The sequence below is a fragment of the Carettochelys insculpta genome, chromosome 4 (assembly GCF_033958435.1).
Source record: "Carettochelys insculpta isolate YL-2023 chromosome 4, ASM3395843v1, whole genome shotgun sequence".
Lineage (NCBI taxonomy): Eukaryota > Metazoa > Chordata > Testudines > Carettochelyidae > Carettochelys > Carettochelys insculpta.
Window position 1 is genome coordinate 55,164,186 of NC_134140.1, and position 21,851 is coordinate 55,186,036.

General features: G+C 43.1%; 1 protein-coding gene across 4 annotated transcripts in view; it reads right to left on the reverse strand.

The window, feature by feature from the left end:
* MTUS1 (microtubule associated scaffold protein 1) overlaps nt 1–21,851 on the reverse strand; it is a 162,543-nt gene that overhangs the window by 90,838 nt on the left and 49,854 nt on the right. For all 4 annotated transcript variants that reach the window (XM_074992859.1, XM_074992860.1, XM_074992861.1 and 1 more), the window contains exons 3-4: nt 20,583–20,778; nt 1,925–2,092 (exon numbers count right to left, since the gene is read on the reverse strand). In XM_074992859.1, coding sequence (XP_074848960.1) covers nt 1,925–2,092; nt 20,583–20,778 — 364 coding nt within the window. The remainder of the gene's footprint in view (nt 1–1,924; nt 2,093–20,582; nt 20,779–21,851) is intronic.

The following is a 21,851-nucleotide window of genomic DNA, read 5'->3' on the forward strand; positions in this document are numbered from 1 at the left end:
GAATATCCCTGCAGAGTAGTATAAATTTTGCCATTTATCATTTTATTGTTATGTCATTGTCTAATGAGCAGTCACATCAGGACAAGAAATGCAATGCGTACCTTTAGAAATAAAAATTGTACTGATTTCCAAGATGGTTTAAAAAAAAAAAAAAATTTACAATGGGCAGGAAAAAAAAAAAACATATGTATTCCAGATACGATTACAAAACACAACAAAAAACTGAAGTAAAGATTTAATCTGAACATTTTCTGTCCATTAACTTAAAAGCATTGTCCTAGGGAAACCATCAAATTAAAGCATTTCATCTGATACATTTTACCAACTTTAATAACCAAGGTGTTTTTTTTTAAAATAAAAAAAAAAGACCAAAGACCTACTTCTTTTCCCAGAAAACGTTGTTAACAAAGGAATTATAAAAAAGCCGTAAGATCCCACTATGAGCAAAGTCAATAAGGTAATATCAAAGCAGCTTCCTGAATCAGTCGGTGGTGTTAATGTAGAATTGATGAAAATATAAGGAGAAAAATCAGTTTCTGTGCAACTGCGGAGTCCTCCTAGTATAGTCATTTAAAAAGGATCAAAGCAAGCTTAAAGCCAGAAAGACTGCAGCCATGTTCACCCTCTCATATTCCTCATGCTGCTCTTAGTGAATTAGAGTGGAAAGAATTGTAAGCTTCAAGGCAGAGGACAAAAACAGATTAAACCAGCCAGCAAATCATGCTAAGAAAGAGTCATCCGTTTGGATGCCTAATCTGAAAGGAATACATCTCTTTGTTATGAAGCGATGAACCTCTCTTTGTTATGAGGAAGAGAACAAAGCATTTACAACCTCCTTAGGAATTTCAGTCATGGTACTAAAATTGAACAGCAAAAGTCAACATGGCTGTCAGGGCAACAGAACCAATCTGATTATAGGAGAAACGTGTTGCAAATTTTAATATACAAAAATACACATTCCCATCAACTCAAAGTAGGTTTTAATTTTCAAGAACAAGAGAAAAACAAGAACAAACGAGCACTCAGTGGTAATAAAATGTTTCCTGTGGATAGCCTTCAATTCATTAACTTATTTTTTTAAAGAAATTTAGCATAAAACAAATTCCTTCCACAATCCCAAAGACAAAATATGACCATGTAATAAGAGGATATTTCAATCAGCTCATTTAAATTGAAAAGTTTTAACTGTTAGAAGCAATTTCCACCTATCAATGGGCTAATTTATGTAGCTTTTTGCATGTTTGCCATTTCCCATTATTTCTGCAGCTGATACACAAGTGCTTTTGTTAGTTTAAGGCAAAAAGTATGTTAAAGTGACCAGTAGTCTGAATTTCAGGAATTGTTTTACATTTAAATGAAATACTCAAATGTACTGATTATGTTTACTTTAGTAATTCAAAATACATATCAAAACTGTCACACAAAAAAGCAATTAAAAGTATAAGTATCATCTCCATACGAGATTCCATAAAGAACTCACCAGCTATGAGTTATAGCTAATGAGAAAGGGCTACAAAGGGGCTATGTGGCAGTGCTTTAACTGTTACCACAGGTGTCAAATTCACACCACTTCAACTTTCTGAATTTTTTAATCACACCATGTACAAAAAAAAAGTCCTTTCAATGTTCAGTAATTCCAGGAAGTTTTGGAATGCACCAAAATGAGCATAGAAAGCTGTTTTCATTAGAAAATAGTTTTCTTCTAAGTGAGGTACCAAATTTTAAGACCCTTCCACTACCTGGACTACAGAGCATGCCCCTTAGGATGAAGTGTGCAAAAAAAAAAAAAGACAACTTTCTTAACAGCTAAAAGGAGTAATCCTTAGCTAAGCAGTAATCTTATTCAATTTTTTGCCCCCAACCAAAAACTTAATTGTTTCCCAGGCCCAAATATTAACAGCAGAGAACTCTCAAAGATACTTACAATTATTACTGCAAGTACTTTGCTCACTCTGGGTGCTACTGATTGAAGAGATGCTGGGAGTTCTCCGAATGGGCACTTTGGATTTAGTTAGGGATTTCCCAGACGTGGCCCAAGATGCTAAAGACGTTTTCGCAGAGGCAGGCTTCCCTCTGGAAGACGTTTCCACTCCTGTTAATTTAAGAGAGACAAATAGATCTGTAAAAGGTACACTTGCTGCTGCTACAAACAGAAGGTAAAGTTTGGTCCAAATAAGAAAGGCATATGTTATATATAATCCACAAGTTTTAGGCCATGTATCTTTTAAAAGAGCGCAGTAAATAAACAGCATCTTAAAAAGACTTAAGACCAAGATTTGACTTATCCTGCAAAGATTGCTTTATTACAATGAAGAACTTAGACAATTCCAAAATTATCCAGTTATCCATATGCTGTGGCTAGAATGATCAGAATAGGATTGGTCCAGATTCCACAAGCCAGTACTTCTGGGCAAGTGCCTGACCTGAGAAGGTCAAAATCCATCTTGCAAGGACAAAATATATGTTAGCGTTCTCTGCACCTGCAATTTCAAACACTACCTCTAGTTCAAAGGGCACTCATTCTTTCCTGTATTTAAAAGCCTTAAAAGAATCAGAAATTATTCTGATGCTGATGGCTGAAACCCAATGCATGTTAATTTTCATATGTGAGACAAGTAGCACCAATATGTAATTTCTTCTGTGAAGTAAACTGACCTATGTGCCAGCAGCATGAACAATGAATGAGAGAAAAGTTATCTTTTGGGTTACAGTAGAACTAAGACTTCTGGGTCTGCAAGATTGACAACACTATTTAACCAGAATTTTGTTGCCATTTATTTATGCTGGCAAAGAAGTTTTTGGATAGTTTATAGTCTGTCAGTTGGAGCTTGTAAACAAAAGTGACAAGTTGAAAGTACTAAACATACTTCCATTCTACCTACAAGAGGTTATGAATGTCACTCTGATGGCATTTACTGTAGATTTAGTTAGCAAATTTGCAACTGAAAAACTTGCATAGTAAATTTGTTAACATTTAGCCAAATGGTCTTCCAGTTCCATTCGAGGAAAACTAACATGGATTATGACTACAGCAAAAATTACTCACTCACTTTCTCACACACACAGTTGAAAAAAAATACTGAATTAAAACTCACTTGTCATTTTCCAGATCGGATTAATACTACTTTACATCAGATTTCAGGTGCAGAGCTTTCCAAGCCACCTTTTAAGTAATATAAGTAAAGTAACCTCTTTTTATGTAAGCAACCAACAAGAATGAGAAAACTAAATGCTACTTTCAAATGGCAGATGTGTAAGTATCTGGATGTTATGATTATGAAAATTCTGCCCGATTCCTTTTCTTTATAGATTCTCTTTTTTTAGGTTCACATTTTGCTTTATGAAGAACACACAGCACATCATCACTTGGAAAAAAGACTCTCCCTTTTTTCCTATTCACTTGCCATGACCATATAACTCATATTAATACTCTACAAGGGACGCCCCCCCCCACATTCGTTTAATCATATAGCAAAAAACCTTAAGTATTTCAGTTCCTCTACTTCATGCTGTACTCATTTTGATATAGTCATATCAACAATCCCCTCTCACTATTGGGTGTGAGGGATTCAGTGACATCTTTGTAAAGATTCATGCGACAATGGGGGAAAAAAACTTTCGGCTGTCTCACAAAGTAAGTGGCGCTATATGACAATTTAGGAAGGAAGAACTGTCATGAATGCATATCCATCGGAGCATAAAATGAATACACTTCAAACACCAGATGGTGCTGCAAGATTATGTCCATAAAGTTCCAAGCCAAAAACAAAGACTTAACTAAATAAGTATTGTTCATAGGCCATGCTGGCCTGTATAACACTGAAGATTAAGTGTAGGTAAAATAATTTATCCATTTTCTATTGAACTACACAAGACCAGTTATAGAGGAGCAGTTCTACTAATGTGTAATTTACAAATATGCAACAGGATCTCATTAAGTCACAGTGATCATTAAAATTCATTGCAGATTACTGAAGTTTCCCAATTCCATGAGTGACCTAAGCGTATCAGAAAACAAAATTTACAAAGTGCTGTTTTAATACTAAACACGTAAGAGTACATTTTGTAAGATTAACTGACCTGAGTAAAATCTCACTATGCCACTCTAGTTTTCGATCTCAGACACCCCTCCTTCCCGCATCCCCACTACAGAGGCAGGTTCACATAGTTTTCTGGCTTTCAAATTATTTCAGGGTAATGAAGTTCTTAAGTGAGCACAGAAACATTTATAATACATGCTTGAGCATTTGACTCTTTAGTGGGAATTTGCATAGGACAGAAACCACTATTTGACACATGCTGTAAGTGGTGTATATGAAAACTAAACAGATCCAAAAATTTAAATTTAAAGCCACACAGCAACACCAACCAATTTTTTGAATATCATAAAGAATAACTTTTACTTTACAAAATGATTAACTCTAATTTAGCTATTAAATTATTTTTAATTACACCCCATGACTTCTTCCACAGCCTCCGTTCAATTCTTAACTAAGAATAATACAGAACTTAAAGAATCAGGTAGTACAGAACCAGTACTACTGTAGTTGATTGTGTAATATTTTCAGGTTGGTAAGAACCTGTACTTTTTCAGTTACCTACTTTTTATATCTCTCTACAAACCACGGATGGTTTGCCTGCCAGGCATCGAGGCTGATGTTGCTGAACTTTTATTTTTCAAAAGTAAAAGGAAAGGCTATTTGTTCTTTTCACAAATTTCCTCAGGAGATGGTGAAGCTTAGTGAAATACTTCCAAAGCCCCCGCTTAAATAAGTACATCCTGAATTTAAACACCTACAAGTATCTCCAGATCCCTTTGTTTTTACAGCTCAGACAGACAATGGTCGTGAGACTGCAGCTGATTTAACAACAAATAATTTTGAGAGTAACTGTACAAGCATAGCCAGGTTCTAGGTTCTGGGGTGCCGAGGTCCCAGCTTTTAACCATCAAGTACAGGTCTTGTTCAGATATGACCCATGTTCTTTTCTGGTTCCCTAGAGATCAGTGCTTTCTGGGAAAATAGTTCACGAGCACAACTAATGAACATCAAACTGCAATTTTAGAAAAACAAATCTGGGAAAGAACTCTCTAAGTAGCAGTGGCCTGAAGCTATTAAGTAGCCAATTCCAGGAAGAAAGTGTAAGAACCAGATACCACATATAATTCCTCTAACGTACAGCCTTAGTAGCAGAATGATAAAGCTAAGAAATAAAACCTGAATCTCAAAATATTTCCTGGATTAGTTCCCACACTCTGGAATGTGGTTAGTTAATTCAGCCACTTCATGCGGTGATTAAAAAAAAGTAATTCACAAAAAGGACATTTGGTTCAAAACACAGGATGGAATAAGACGACCTTGGTTTTATTCCCACCTCGGCCACATATTCCTACTGGAAATTAATTATGTGATATCACCTGTAGTTCAGCTTACCTTCAGTAGAATACTTAACTTTCAGGCACACACTAAACCTATACTGAGCTCCTAGATGAGGGCAACATACACAAAGTATTTCCCCTATCATAGCCAATTTCTTGCTCAGTATTTTTAGAGCACCGATCTTATTCCCCTCACCCAAAGAACCAGCTCAAATTGACATTTAGATTTCCCAGACACATGCTATATATGTATTTTGAGTTTTACGGTATGAATGCTTATATGCCCTATAGTATGCTGGAATCAGTAACACTTCCCAGGCATTTACAGTTTATCCTCAGAAGACATCTTGTAAACAGAGAAGTAACCCCGGGGAACAAAAGCACTGAGATTTCATCTTACAAAGTTGACAATGGAACTCTGACAACCACCAATGGACTCCAAGAAGGTGGCAGTTTTGGCCATTAAAAGAAACAGTCCTTACGTTTTTTTTTTTTGTTTTTTTTTTTTTTTAATACAAGACATTTTCAGCAGTTGTCAAGTGTATTAAGTAAAACGTGAGAAAAGATTCACGAAGGCGTTGTTGCCGGCCGACTATCTTTAAACATTTTTATAATAGTTGTGAAGTTGCTCTGATAGGCACTATAAAAAGAAATGCACGACTAACATATTTCAGGAAGCTAGCTGAGTGTTCTGAGGATTGTTCTGTTAAGTCTAGTACATATCCAGTAGTAGATTTAAAAGAATCACAACAACTCTGAACATGTTTAAAATCCTCAGGAATAGTGAGATACTACATATCCTTTTAAACCCCACAACAAAGGGTATTTTTTTCCCTTACAAAATATGTTTCTCACCCATTGTTGCTCTCACACAGACTACCCTGGGACAAACTAGCAACATGAAAAATTCAAACGATCAATTTAGAAAACAGAGCAAAATAAAAATGCAGAGAGGTTTTAGTTATGACAATCCTGGGCATAGGCAACAAGGATCAGAATGCACAGTAAAGACTGTCTTCCCAAACAGCCTTACATGGCCCATCTGTGCCGCTCCATGGGGGACTCTTCTCCGTGTGTTTGGGGCTGTGAGACTGAGAAGGCACCTACTCTGAGGGTGGGAAGGTGGTCATGCTGCCCACTCAGCCTCTTCATGCGATGGGTCTGCGGAGAGAAGTGTGGCTTCTGGGTGGGGATCCCCCCTTGGGGTTCTGATGGGAGGGGTGAGGCCTCGGGAAAGAGGAGAAAGCAAGCCATTTGTCATCTGTATGCTGTGAGGCTTGTATTTTTGTCTTTCAAAGCAAGCACACGTTAAATGAAGCAAAACTTGGTACACAAGAGTACAGGAGTTTGGAATGGTTGAAAGACACTGATCAAGTGGATAATAAGATGCAAGGCAAAACTCCATTCCATATGCGAGGTGGCTTTCTACAATAGTTCATTTATATGAGAGTCATTATGAAAGCATTGCTCCTTGGCACAGATTTAGGATCCAGTAGCAGAAGCTCATGCCAAAAATACGGCTGAGACTTAAGTTGCAGCTTGTGTACAAGCTTGTGTGCACAGACTATCCTTTTCAAAATACAGCGAGGCTGCGTCTACACTACAGCCCCCTTTCGAAAGGACGGCTTTTGAAACAGTATATTGAAAGCCGTTCTTTCGAAAGGAAACCTCCACACAGAAAAACAGAGACCAAAAGTCCCGGAGTGCAATTTCGAAAATGAGCATCCACACAATGCAGAGCGCTCTTTCGAAAGTACAGGAGCAGGAAGTCCTACAGGCAGGGTCGCATGGGGGATGAGCCCTTCCAGGACCGCGGCCCGCCGTCCCCTTAAAGGCCCCCCCGCCCAAAACCATACGTCAGCCTGCACACAGAGGGCCAGCCACCTGTCCCCAGGCTTGCACACTGAGGATCAGAGGAGGCACCCTGGGCCCCCATGGAACCTGAGCAGCCCCCCGCCCATCCCCATTGGGGCCACGACCAGTGCACTGGCTGTGGTCCTGGCCACCACGCAGCAGTGGCTACAGGGAGCCAGCCTACTAGCCACCCTCCTGGAAGACATCCAGAGGGCGCAACATCCCCAGCCGGTCCCCCGGGGCATCCGCCGCCTGTGGAGCTTCCCCACAAACAGCGACTGGTGGGACCGGCTGGTGCGACAACCGGTGGCTACAGAACTTCCGCATGACCAAGGGGACATTCCTACAGCTGTGACACTGGCTCACCCCAGCCCTCCAGCAACAGGACACCTGCATGAGGCCAGCGCTCCCACTCCAGAAAAGAGTGGCCATCAGGGCATCCACGTTCGCCGCGACCTGGTTCCAGGCCTGCCGCTCTACGGCAAGCCACTCCCGCAGCATGCCAGTAAAGGTCCCACAAAGCTGCAGCATGGGCCGTGTCCCCTGCCTCCTCGTTGTGGCGGACGGCCCAGTGGCGACCCCGCACGGTCCCTGCTTGGGATGACGGCCACTCCCCCTCGCCCTCTGTTGGGGCTGGTCTGACCACTGGCTGCAGGAGCTGTGGAGACAGAAGGAGGGGGGGTGGGGAAAAATCAGCCATTAGTCCCAGGTGCATGTCACCATGTCCTGCCCCCCGCCCAGAGTACATGTCCCTGGGTACCCCACAGGGGTACTGGGAACTTGCCCCCCCACGCTGTTTTCTGCTCCCTCCAAGTCTGGGCAGCCTCTGATGCTGTCCCATCTATGTGGTGCTGAGTGCCACGCACCATCCCCCTGAGAGCCCGGGAAACATAGCTGTCCAGTGTCCACATGCACCTGGACTGGTGGCCGTGTGGGATGCCTGTGGCCACCCTGAGTGGGACCTGACACTCCCTCCCTGGGCGGGACCTGACACTCCCTCCCTGGGCACTGGGGCTGGTGCACACACCACCTACCTAGGGGTCCGTCCAGGAAGGCAGGCGAGGCACAGTCGGATGGGGCCCAGCTAGACAGCCCGGATGGGAGGTCAATGACAAGGGCCCCCTTGCTTGAGCCCTCATCATCGCTGGTGGGGTCAAGAGGCTGTGCTGTCCGCGGTCGCCTGGTTCTGGCGAATGACCCCGGGTGCTCCTCGCCCTCTGTTGCCGTCTCTGGTTCGGTGCCCCCGATGGACGTGTCAAGGAAGATGGTGGATGGGGGGGGGGGGTCTGGCTTCCTGCAGCCCCAGCAGGCAGTGGAGCTCTTTGTAGTAGGTGCAGCTTGTGGGGGCTACCCCCAACCGCGTCCCAAGCCCTGCAATACCCCTACCGCAGTTCTTTGACTTTTGACTGGACCTGGTCTGGTGTGCGGGTGGGGTGGCCGCGGCCGAGGAGCTCCTTTGCCAGCCGCTGAAAGGTGACCACATTGTGGCGATGGACCCGTTTGTTGGAGGACCCCCTCATCCTCCGAGGGAGAGGAGGTCCTGGATCTCGGCCTCTGTGCAGGAGGGGGCTCAGCGCTTCGGGACCTGGCCCACCTCCTGGGACGACTCCTCAGTGTCTTTGGAGGGACCCTGGGGTGGGCGGGGGTCTGGGTTGCTGGCCATGGGTCTGGGTGGTGTGGGGAACTGGCTGGCCATTGCGGGGGCTGGTGAGCTGCAGAGCAGGGTGGCCTCACTGCTGGCTGCATGCTCTCAGCTTCCTGCCTGAGGGTTTCTGGGAGCCTGCATCCTCTTAAGCACGGCCGGACGCTAGAACCATAGAGCTCCATCTGTGCCGTGAGTAGCGCTGCCGCCTGCCAGCTGATCGCCTCCATGGAGGACTCCCTCTTTCAAATGAGTGGGCCGCAGAGTGTCTACACTTGCTCTCTTTCAAAATTATCTTTCGAAGGAGGGCGCTCTTCCCATCCTGGGAACGGAGGACCGACTCTGAAAGAATGTGGGAGTTCTTTTGAAGTTACTTTCGAAAGGGTGCGGGGTGTGTGTGGATGCTCTGTGGGTTCTTTCGAAAGAGCTCGGTCTTCCAGTCCTAATTTCGAATATACTTGCTAGTGTAGACGCAGACCTAGTGCACTGTCACGAGCGTCACACGGCAATAGTTTCATAAGCAAAAGGCAAACAGTTTCACTATTCATTATCCATCACCTCCCATCCCAGAACAAACAAGTGGGACAGAGCACAAGAGTAGTACAGTAAAAGCTTTATTATCGGCATCCCCAGGGAAGCTGGATAATAAAATGTGCTGAATATTCAAGCTGGGGCCAGTCAGCTGGCCCTCTGGCATGCTGGTTCCCCAAATGTGCCAGTTATCCAGGTGCTGGTTAACTGAGCTTTGACTGCATTTTTTTCCAGCGATGATCTTACTGTTAAATTACCACCTGTCCCTTCATTCCAGAAGATCTGACCAATTTCCTCTATGCTCCAGAAATCCAATTCATTCACAACTTCAAGTGGCAGATACCCTCTGCCCAGAATTTTCCAAACCCCTTTAATTCCTTCCAAGTCAACCCTGAGTTGAGCAGAAATACCTCCTCTGACCACCACCATCTAAGCATATTTCTGTGCTATGAAGTGCTTCAGTATCAGCCCTCACTCACCCAACAGCAACTGGCTCAGAACACTCCTTCCCACACAATCATCCAGTGTTGCCCCTTTCCCAAACACACTGTCAGGGCACCCACACCATACTTGATCAAAACTGACTTACCAATGACAGGCGCTTTGGGCAAAATGCATCAGGTTCACCATGTTAAAGGTTACAATCTGCTGAACATGTATATTCTATTTCTGTGCATGTATCATTCTTGTATATGAGTTTAGAAATACAAAGTGTGAATTTGTTCATAACTCTAGATACGCTCATGAGGACCATTAGCGATGCTCTGGAAGCATGCCCCAGTACGCAAGCCAATGACCATTAAATAATCCTGGTTTTCCTTTAGTTCTGGACTGTAGTTGTTCCTTCCAGGACATGATGCTAGAACCCATTTTCGAGCTTGTCTTTTTCACGCAAGGTGAGAAAAATTTGAACTAAAGACAAAAGAATTTTTGCCTTGCGCAAAGGGGATATGCAAGAGGTCAACCGAGCTATAAGGCCATTGCCTGATGTCAGGCAGCCCCGCCTCCAGCCTCCCCTCCCACTCACCACCCAAAAGGCTTTCTGGAAACATAAGGCCAGCGGTAGGCAATCAAGAAGAGACAGTGGGCAGCATGAGCAGCCCTCCATCTCAGTGGACAGCTACAGCCCATGACCCACTGGGGTTCCACCTGTGGCCCACAGAACGCCTATCACCCCTCCCCAATATGCCTCTCTTGAACTGGGGCAATGGAGCCCTGCACTTCCTACTTCTCCCCACACCCCCACCCAGCACTTTCAGAGCAGCCATGAAGCCACCAATTCACACTCAGGCCCTGTTCCTCCTCCTCCTCCTCCCTCCCAGAGCTTGAACAAAGCAAAGCAATCTGCTGGAGAAATGAATGTGTGAAAGCTGCTTGCGCACAGTGCCGCCAAACTCCCCACAGAAAACTGGTAGCAGCCAGGTGTGCTTCAGCTTCCAGAAGGCTGGCTGCAGTTCCACCAATGGCAACATGCGTTACTCTAACAAAGACTATACGTCACTTCCGCCAAAAGGCAGTAAAAAGGACCTTCATATTCTGGTTTCAGGTCAGTTTCCTACTTTTGTCTGTCATCTCACCCAGTTTAAGCTTTGGTCTCTATCATGGTCCTGCACAATTTGTGACACAAAGCTAAGTCTTCTGAAGATCAACAGCCTTACACTAAAGCCTAGTGCTTTTTAGTCGCGCACCTGGGCAAGTTTCAGGCTAAGGGATCTGAACAAATCAATGATGTGACAAGTAGAACCAGCAATCAGACCACTGATGCATAGGTGGCACAATTATTTATAAGTCAACATTTACCTACAAATGTCACATGATAAATAGGACCTTACCCCCCGACTAACCAAGAATAGAAAAAACCTAGCCTCCCATAACACTCTTGGAAGGTGTAAGCTTTTTAAAAGCAAGCACGCTAGGAAGACAAAGGGATTCCTTGTATATCACTGAAGTCAGATATGACCAGATCCAACTGTGCTTTTCCCCTCGTCCAAATCTACACGCAATATCTGTCTTAACACTTTTCACTCCTCTCCCCGCACCCCACCGCCTTTGCAGCCGTCTGCTCCCGTGGTGAGGGGAAAAGATGCTCTGTGAATCAGGAGATCCTACTTCAAAGCAAGTGTAAAATCGCCAAGATTCTTTTCATTATGAAGACTTTTTACAAGTTTTTTTTCTTTTAGTCCAAAATCCCATCCTTAATCCTGTCACCAGTTTTTAGGAACATTTTGTTCTTCAATGGGATTGAAACCTGCAGACAGAATATAGTATATGCAAGCAAGTACACAACTTTATTATCAACACAAATTGTCAGATTGTTTCATTAGAATAAGCGATGACTACCCAACAAAAGGAAAAGCATCCACTGTTGCAGTCTCTCTCCTTATAAATTAGTTGAGGAAGAGTAAAAGGAGTATTAATGTGGTCTCAGAAAAAATATTCAAGGCTGAGTATGGTTGAGGAATGGTATGAAAAATATCCCAGCAAGTCATTACAAGTTATGCTCTAGTACAAAGAAATTGCCCTGCAGGAACTGGTAACACACCTTACTCCAGGAGAAAATTCTCCCATGGGTGTAGCCATATTTCAGGCAATACTGATATTTGGACTGTTAAAGCCAGTCTCCCCAAGCAATGTTTCAACATGCATATTGTTCCACTACAACGTATTACAACCAACAGTGGGCCTTGTAACATTGAACCCTGCTCATGCACAGTTTGTTGTGAATGCCAAAAATGAAGCTACATAGAATAGTTTTTCCTTCAGAAGCTAGATGTCGAGGTGTACTTTTTTTTGTTTCTTCATTATAAGTTGTTACAAAGGCTATGAATCAGGTTTGTCCTAAAGAATGCATTAAAATCAGATCAGAGAGTCGTGGGCAAGAAGAAAGGAAGCCTAGTCTAGCAAACTGATACCAGACACAGCTTCACAGACCTTTAAGACAAATTTGAGACAAGACAAGCAGCAGAGACATTTTGCTATCTTAATTTCTACCTGTGTTTCACCTGCTAACACTGAACTAACCATTCGAATTAGACCTAACATCTGCAAACCATTCATGGACTCTGGACAACAGTAGTAGTTATCCATTAACACGAGAGCAGAGATAAACACTCCGGTTTGGATACTCAAGGATAAATCATTTTGTTTGTCATCAGGCCTGTCAAATGCAGCTCCTTCCCTAATATACATAGCCAGTGAGGCTTCTCCCGCCAACTGCAGTGCTAATGACTCCATCACCTGCATTATGCTGAATTATTAGAATGTTTCTTCCTAGTCTTTTAGTCTGATTTGCTGGACACTTCTGTGTCCAAATGATGCACTGCCTTTTGAAGAGGGAGTTGTGGGCCAGTAACTGGTTTGAGCATGGAAGCTCCAAATCGCTGTACCAACGAAGCATTACGATGGAGGGTTACCCACAAAGTGCTCGTGATCTGGCAGGAATAGGTTCAGTTGGACTAAAACATGACTCACCAATGGACTGACAAGAAATAAAAGCTTTAAGAGTTTACAGGAAGAGTGAATGATCAGAATGCAGAGTGGTAATTATTGGTGTCCCCCCCAGGGTCCATACTGGAACCATTTCTATTTATAAAATGATCTGAAGAAAAAGGTGAAACAACAAGGTGGCAAAATTTGCTGCTGATACTGAACTACTTAAGAACCAAGCAGACAGTGAAGAGCTTCAACAAGATTCCACAAAACTAAGTGACTAGGCCACAAAACTGCAAGTGAAATTTAATGTTGATAAACGTAAAGTAATGCACATTGGAAATAATCCCAACTATACATACAAAAGTGATGGGACTAATTTATCTATAACCAGTCAAGAGAGATCTTGGAGTCACTGTGAATAGTTCGCTGAAAAAACATCCACTCAACCTGTAGCAGCAGTTAAAAAAAAGCAAATATTAGCAATCATTAAAAAAGGGATTGAGAATAAGACAGAGAATATCTTATTGTCTTTATGTAAATCCATGGTACGCCTACATCTTCAATACTGCATACAGATATGGTCACCTCATCCCAAAAAAAAAAAAAAAAAAAAAAAAAAGATACTGGCATTGTAAAAGGTTCAGAAAAGGGCAACAAAAAACAGTTAAAGGTTTGGAACGGGGTCCCTAGGAAGAAAGATTTAAAAGACTGGTACTTTTCAGCTTAGAAAAGAGGAGACTAAGGATGGGATGGAACATGATAGAGGGCCTAATAAAGTCAGGACTGGTGTGGAAAAACTAGAAGCTATTTACTTGTTTCAATAAAATAAGAACTAGGGATCAGAAAATGAAAGTAATAGGTACCACATTTAAAACCAACAGAAAGGACTTTTTCTTCACACAGCACATGGCGGACCTGTGGAACTCATTGCTAGAGGTTGTTGTGAAGACCAGGACTTTAACAGAGTTTAAAAAAGACTTAGAAAAATTCATGGGAGGTTAGGTCCATCAATGATTACTAGCCAGGATGGTGGGAATTGCGTCCCTTGCTTCTGTTTGACAGAGGCTGGACATGGATGACAGAAGAGGGATCACTTGATTCCCTGATCTGTTCACTCCCTCTGGTGGCATCTGGCATCGGCCACTGTCAGAAGACAAGATACTGGGCTAGATCAACCTTTGGTCTGACCCAGTGTGGACATTCTTGCCAGGAAGCTTCAGGCAGTGGTCCATGTAATGTGCATGTTTGTGCAACTGCTCAGAAGAGATTCAAATGCCACCCATCTGATGAGCATGGTGTCCACAACTAGGTTTTGTTTCTACTGGTGGTATGGATTGCCACATTCCTCTGTACACATAAAATTTATTCCTCACATAGATGGGGGAAAAAATCCACACATTGATGGAAAAGACTAGAGGGAATGCTAGCTTCAAGTCTCTTGCAAGGTAACTTTAAGGAAAATACTGGCACCTGAATAGATTCATGCACAGTTAGAGAACCCTACAGACACTGAGAAAGATATTCTGTGCCTTATTTTAGGGCAGCATTTAGAGAAAGAACTTGATGGAATGTGGAAACAGGAAGCTACACATACTGATGTGAAAAATTTAACAGATGTTGAGAACTGTGGAAAGGCGTACCAGAGGTAAGGGTGTGAGTTATCACAGAATGAGGTGGCTGCTTCAAGCAACATCACACAAGAGGGCACCACAGAGAAGAGGGCAAAGGCTAAGTATTTGAGATTCTACATACCAAGCAAAGTCTGACACAAGACAACATTTAAGAATGTAGCCAAAGTGGGATGAGTCCCCCATACTTGGCACGCTTAGATCTCATGAGTTAATGCCTGTCCCGAACAAACACGAGCTACTGACCTCCATCAGAAATGAGGTCAGAAAGCATACCCTTTGAATAACTAGCAAGGTCTACACAAAGCCAGAGAAGCAACTAAAGTTCTCACGAACAACAACATATCTTATTGTGGAATTCAATAGAGTACAGCGGTATCCACTGAAAATAAAACGATCCAAGTCCTTGCTTAAGGTCATCCACAAAACAGCATCACTGGATTTGGCTGAAGATGGACCTTTGGGGGGGGGGGGTTTGCGCCCCCACCTCCCCCCCAAAAAAGGGCAGATTATAGTATCTGCCTTTTGCAACCTATAACCTGGTATTGATCCTTCTGATTGTCTATATCTAGCAGGAGAGCATCTGTAAGCATTTGTGAGTTCATATCTACGAACTCTCCCATCTAGGATCCTGAAAACATGCCTTACCATTAGAGTACCTGGAAAGTGGTTAGTCTCTTTAGTACTTAGTAAAACTTGCATAGTTGTAAACAAATGAGTCAGTTTAAAAAACTACATTGGTAGAAAAAGTCCTGTTCAGACACTTAACACAAGGGGTAAATTAAACATGTTTTGCTGCACATGATTTTCCTGACGCTGGTTATTCCAGATCTTTTGTCTGGGATTCTTTGAAATGGCTTCGTCTTCATGGATAAAAGGGTAAATATAAACTTTATAGTGGAGATTGGCTACCGCTCTGCTTTACCAGCTGTACACAGGGACAATGGACACATTTCAATTAGACAAGCCATTTTTTGTGCAATAACTGGCATACATTCAGTAATCTAAAACTGCCTGGTACTGCCACAGCCTGGTTTTTGTTCCAGTTTTAACTTTTGGAACTTTTTTGAATTCCTCATTCATAAACAGGAAGTGATAGAGAAATCTCTCCATTATGAGCACTTTCTTGAAATACATTTCTAATAAAGCTCTGTTTTTACAAAAGCTACTCAATGTCATATAGGGAAAGCTAATTGACAAGTTAGGTTAGATCTCATTTTTGTTGTTACAGGTTGAATCTCTATAATCTGGTGCACACACTGCTGGCAACATCTGTAATCCAGAATATTTGTAGTTAGCTGGATGACCACTTATGTGTGCGGCCAAGTTCCCAAGGATGCCAAAAAGTTTGTTTACAAAATACCAGTCCTGGCTCTCAGTGTTCTATGATATTATTTAGCCCTGATTTGCCCCTAATATCTTTAAAGAGGCCGGCAGCCAGTGGAAGTATTAGCAATGCTAACAAAAATTGATCTATGGCCCAGCAAATAGTCTTGTTCAACACCATCAGATCCTAAGGGTGCTGGACTAAAGAGGTTCAACCTGTGTATATCATTGGAGTATACTGCAGCTGATCAAAGGCCCTTACTGTTCTCCTTCGGAAACTGTGAAAAACAAATTGCCGTAATATTGTGCAAAGGAATTGAAAAAGTAAGCTCTGTTCACTTGATCAGACTGTTTTTCCTCCTTCAAGGGGCTGTAGAACATGACTAACCACAGCTCAGTGCACATATAATTAAGGGGAGCATTTTGTGCTTTTTAATCATAAATTAGGTGGGTAAGTGTTAGAGAAAATGTCAAGCAAGTTTTTCCAGATGAAGAGTTGGGCGTATACTTTTCAAATTATAGCAAATGACTGAACTTGTAATATATGTTCAAACTACCTGTGTAATTAGTTACATTATCAGAACAAGTAAGATCACCTACATCACCTACTAGAATCCTCTGGACTTGTAGACAACTAGTTCGGTTGTACAGTAGACCTTCCCCCTCCCCCGAGTTACATGGGGGTTGTATTCCTTGCAACCCCCACGTAACTCAAATTTCAGGCAAGTTGGGGGGAGACAAGAACCAAGTGGTCACCTGGTTCCCAGCTCCCCAGGCATGCAGGAGCAGGGAAAGCAACCAACCCACCAAGGCTGGTCAGTTTCCTGGCTCCCAGAGTAGCAGGGAGCTGGGAATCAGGCAGCTGCCTGGTTGCCATCTCTCCACCTTGTGGGACCCAGGAAACTGACCAGCACATGGCTGGTCAGTTTCACAGAATCACAGGGCTAGAAGGGACCTCAGGAGGTCATCTAGTCCAGCCCCCTGCTTCAAGCAGGATCAACCCACACTAAGTCATCCCAGCCAGGATCTTGTCCAGCCAGGACTTAAAAACCTCAAGGGATGGAGAAACCACCACCTCTCTAGGCAATGCATTCTAATGCTTCACCACCCGTCTGGTGAAGTAGTTTTTCCTAATATCTAACCTACACCTCTCCCTCTTCAACTTCAGACCAGTACTTCTTGTTCCGCCATCTGACACCACTGCGAACAGTTTCTCACCCTCCTTTTTAGAGCTCCCCTTCAGGAAGTTGAAGGCTGCTATTAAACCACCTCTAAGTCTTCTCTTCTGTAAACTAAACAAGCCCAAAATCCCTCACCCTATCCTCACAGATCTTGTGCTCCAGACTCAATCATTTTCGTTGCCCTTCGCTAAACCTGCTCCAGAAAATCCACATCCTTTTTATACTGGGAGGCCCCAAACTGGACACAATATTCCAGATGTGGCCTCACCAGTGCCGAATAAAGAGGAATAATTACTTTTCTACATCTGCTCAACATGCTCCTCCTAATGCACCCAAGGATGCAGTTAGCCTTCTTGGCTACAAGGGCACACTGTTTACTCATATCCAGCCTTTCATCCACCATAACCCCAAGGTCCCTTTCCATCATACTGCTGCTGAGCCAGTCGGTCCCCAGCCTGCAACAATGCTTGGAATTCTTCTGCCCCAGGTGCAGGACTCTACACTTCTCCTTATTGAACCGCATCAGATTTCTTTTGGCCCAGTCCTCCAATTTATCCAGGTCACTCTGGATTCTCTCTGTCCTCCAATGTATCTACCTCTCCCCCGAGTTTTGTGTCTTCTGCAAACTTGCTGAGGGTGCAATCCAGTCCCTCATCCAGGTCATCAATAAAGATGTTGAATAACACCGGCCCCAGAACCAAGCCTTGCGGCACTCTGCTTGAAACAGACCGCCATCCAGATATTGAGCCATTGACCACTATCCGTTGGGCCCGACCCTCAAGCCAGCTTTCGATCCATCTTATAGTCCAAGGATCCAATCCATATTTCCTTAACTTATGGACAAGAATGTTGTGGGAGACCGTATCAAAAGCCTTGCTGAAGTCAAGGTATATCACATCCACTGACCTAATCAGATAGGTCAGTTAGGACTTGCCCCTGGTGAATCCATGTTGGCCACTTTTGATCACTTTCCCCTTTTCCAAGTGCTCCAAAATGGATTCCTTGAGGATTCCCTCCATTATTTTCCCAGGGATTGAGGTAAGGCTGATAGGTCTATAGTTCCCTGGATTGTCCTTCTTTCCTTTTTTAAAGATGGGCGCTATGTTTGCCTTCTTCGAGTCATCCGATATCTCCCCTGATCACCAAGAGTCTTCAAGGATAATGGCAATGACCTCTGCCAATTCCCTCAGTACCCTGGGGTGCATTAAATCCAGACCCATGGACTTGTGCATATCTAGTTTTTCCAGATAGCTCAGAACTCGTTCCTTCCCCACAGATGGCTGCCCTCCACCTTCCCATACTGCATCGTCTAGGACCATCATGAGGAAGTTGACTGTCTGGGAAGACTGAGACAAAAAAAGCATTGAGTACTTCAGCTTTTCCTGCATCATCTGTCACTAGGTTACCTCCCTCATCCAGTAATGGCCCCACACCTTCTCTGATAACCTGTTTCTTGTTCACACGCCTGTAGAAACCCTTCTTGTTACTCTTCACATCCCTTGCCAGCTGCAGTTCCCATTGTGCCTTCTTGAGTTCCACCAGTGCAGGGGAGCCAGGAACCAAGTGGCAGCCTCATTTAGGTCTGCTGCAAGGGGCTGGGGCAGCGGGATCCACCCTGTCTGCCAGCTTGGGATCCTGCAGCTACCAGTGGGGCTCTACACCCAGCTAACTTCCAGCCATGGACAGGGAAGGGGCACATCTCCCTGGGAAGGGGGAAGGAGAGCTGGTGAAGCACCTCCCCACAGCTGGGGCTGAGCTAGTGGAGCCAAGTGCTCCACCAGCTCTCTTTCCCCCTTCACAGGCGGATCCCCTGCCCCAGTCGCACAAATACAAGATAATCGCATATCGAATGCACATATCTCAGGGATTACTGTACAGTACAACCGCCGCGTCTGACTAGTTGACTGGGAGATTAACAGAAAGCTAGCCAAGGAATTTAAAAAAAAAAAAAAAAAAAAAAAGTTTGAAGGTGAATGGCCAGTAGGTCCCTAAACACGAACCATTCATGTCAAGGGACCCAGTCCTCACAATTGGATGACAGTTCCTGTTTGTGTTTTGTTCAGTCTAAACAAAAGGGTCTCTTCTAGGACATCCTTTGATATGGGGAGTTCCTGAATGGTATCATGCAATACTGCACATGTGATAGCCTATGTTGTTTTCTCTGGTCTTCAGAGCTTTTAAAGGATTTCAGTTATAGTTTAACTTACCAAATCTTAGTATCTTTTCCTCACAATTGCCACTGGAGCCCCAGGTAGCACAAGCCAAGTAGGGCAGAAGGGCTGGCTGGGATAGGTTAGACCCAGACCCAGCCCTTCAGCTTGATGGCCTGCCCAACCACCCCACCTTGCCCAGGAGCCTGAAAATTCTGTCAGCATCCCTGCTCACAATACTGTTGCACCCTCCTTTATACATTCTGTACTAGACAAGATTTGAGGACATTTAATTTGAACCTGACTAAATCAGAGATTTGTAGTTGGGATAAAAGTAAGATTTAGCCCTAAACATGGTACCCTGCTCCAATGTCAGGAAAACTGAGTTTTTAAGCCTTTACTATGGTTTGAAGCTGGTTAGAGATGTACTTTGTAACCCAGTTATCCATTCATATCAAGACCTCATTGTTAGGAACTGAAGTTTTTGCCTTTTGCAATAAAGCTCCTTCTATTAGAATATCATGTGTGCCTCCAAGTGAAAGATGCAAAGACTGTGCAACTCAAACTCAACAATGTAGCCTCTTGTTTCTGGGTGGTCATGTAATCCTGCCTCCTACTTAGAGGAAAGAGAAGAATTTATTTAGGGCCAGAGACGCCTCTAGATCACCTGCCTCCAGTCTCAATCAGCTCAAAAGCAACATCAAATGACTGTCCTCTGATGGATTTTCTGTAGTCCATGAAAACCAAGCAATTTTCTCAGCTTTTAATGGGCTGGGAAAGCCTCCACAACAAGCATCTTATGACATTTTCGTAAGAGGAAAATTAAATTAAATCAAATCACAGGATCATACAAGTGGATGTGACCTTGACAGGTCACTACGTCCAATCCCCTGCTCTCACAGCAAGACCAGGCACAATCTAGACCATCCCTGATAAAGGTTTACCTTACCTGTTGTTAACTATCTCCATTGATGGAGATTCCACAATCTCAAGTGATTTATTCCAGTGTTTAACCACCCTGACCGTGAAAGTTTTTCCTAATGTCCAGGCTAAGCCTTCCTTGCTGCAATTTGAGACCACTGCTGCTGCTATCAGAGGTTAAGGGGAACAATCTCTCTCTCTCCTCCTAGTACCACCCTTTTAGGTTACTTGAAAGCTACTATTATGTCCACTCTGTCTTCTGTTTTCCAGACTAAGCAAGCCCTATTGTTTCACTCTTCCCTGACAAGTCTGGTTTTCTAGACCTTTGATCTAAGAATATATTAATAGGGAAGCTTCCTGAGTGATGCACACTGAGATACTTAGACTCTTCTTATTCTTGTTTTAAACACTGTTGATTTCAGTACACTTGATTTACATACATCACACATCTTATACTGTGTTAGAAAGTTAACTCTCAAAAGTGCATTCAAGTTTAATTCCTTGTTTTCATGAGTGTTACCCTAACAGACATTCTCTTACCAGAACCTGATGGCAGAACAGCTTTTTGAGGAGATGACATTTTAGTTGTGCAGACATTTTTATTTTCACTTCCTCGCCTAGAGCGAAACACAGAAGGCACCACTTTCACCTTGGGAGCAGGTGTACTTCTTAGAGTGACAGGGCCATCCTTGTTTATATTTTTGCCTTGTACTGCCCCAGTTTTAGCGGAAGAAACCTGTAAAACACAAGAAGCCATTTCACTGTTACTTTATATAAATGGGAGAAAGGGTGTTTAGCATCAAATTATCAGAAAGACAACTATCCACACTGACAAGTGATTTCAAATAGGTGCTTGTGATCACTTGGTCCAGAAAAGGAAGAAACACAGATTAATACTATCCATTGAAATTCAGAATAATGTACCTGTGTTAGTTTCCCATCACATGGGCTGGGATAGAAGGCAAAACTAAGAACTCCAAACTGGTCATGGATACCGAAAACAGAGTTGGAGTGGAAGGAGGAGTGCAACTCAGGTTTAATTTAAACCTACTTCTGCATGTCTGGTTTATTTGGATACAAGCAAGAATCAAGTAGCTCATTTTATGTATGTATGTAGTAAACTGGCCATTCGCATAGGGGCTAAAAACCTCCAGTCAGTAGCACCCCACACACTTTCATAGGTACACAAAAATTCCCAGTTTGATCATTTAAGAAAAAAAGTTACCAACTATCACGCTCTCAAAGGGTATTAACCAGATGCATGTCATTTTAAATCAATTCTTTTCACACCCAGAGATGACTGTACTTAACGTAAGCTTAGGGAGTAGATGAAAGGGAAGATGAAGAGGCAACACTGATTCAAGCTGAAAGCCACACTTGGCACCACACTAATTTCAGCATAGAATTGTCTTGGCTTTAACAAGCACACACTCAGAAGCACATATAGTACAGAAAGGAATAGCTATCAAAATATAAACTGCCTAGTCATGCTCTTGTGCATTGTTAGGCCACAATGTGTTTATCATACTTAAGGAGAAGCTAACTTGGTGCTCAAGACAAGATGACTTTCCTCCTGCCTGTCCTCTCCCCCACCATTACACCCTGATAACCAAAACCCTAGTTCATGTTCTAACTAGTCCCTCTAATCAGAGGAAATTTCAGCTAAGGATTTTCAAATCCTGACAATGTATCTCCCTCAGAAACCAGGAGAAGCCACAATTTCAAAGTAATCAAAGAGCTAGACTTCTTACTCATAAGACTTTTAGCTTGAATTCATCCAAGTGTCAAATGTAACAAATTGCCAGCAAA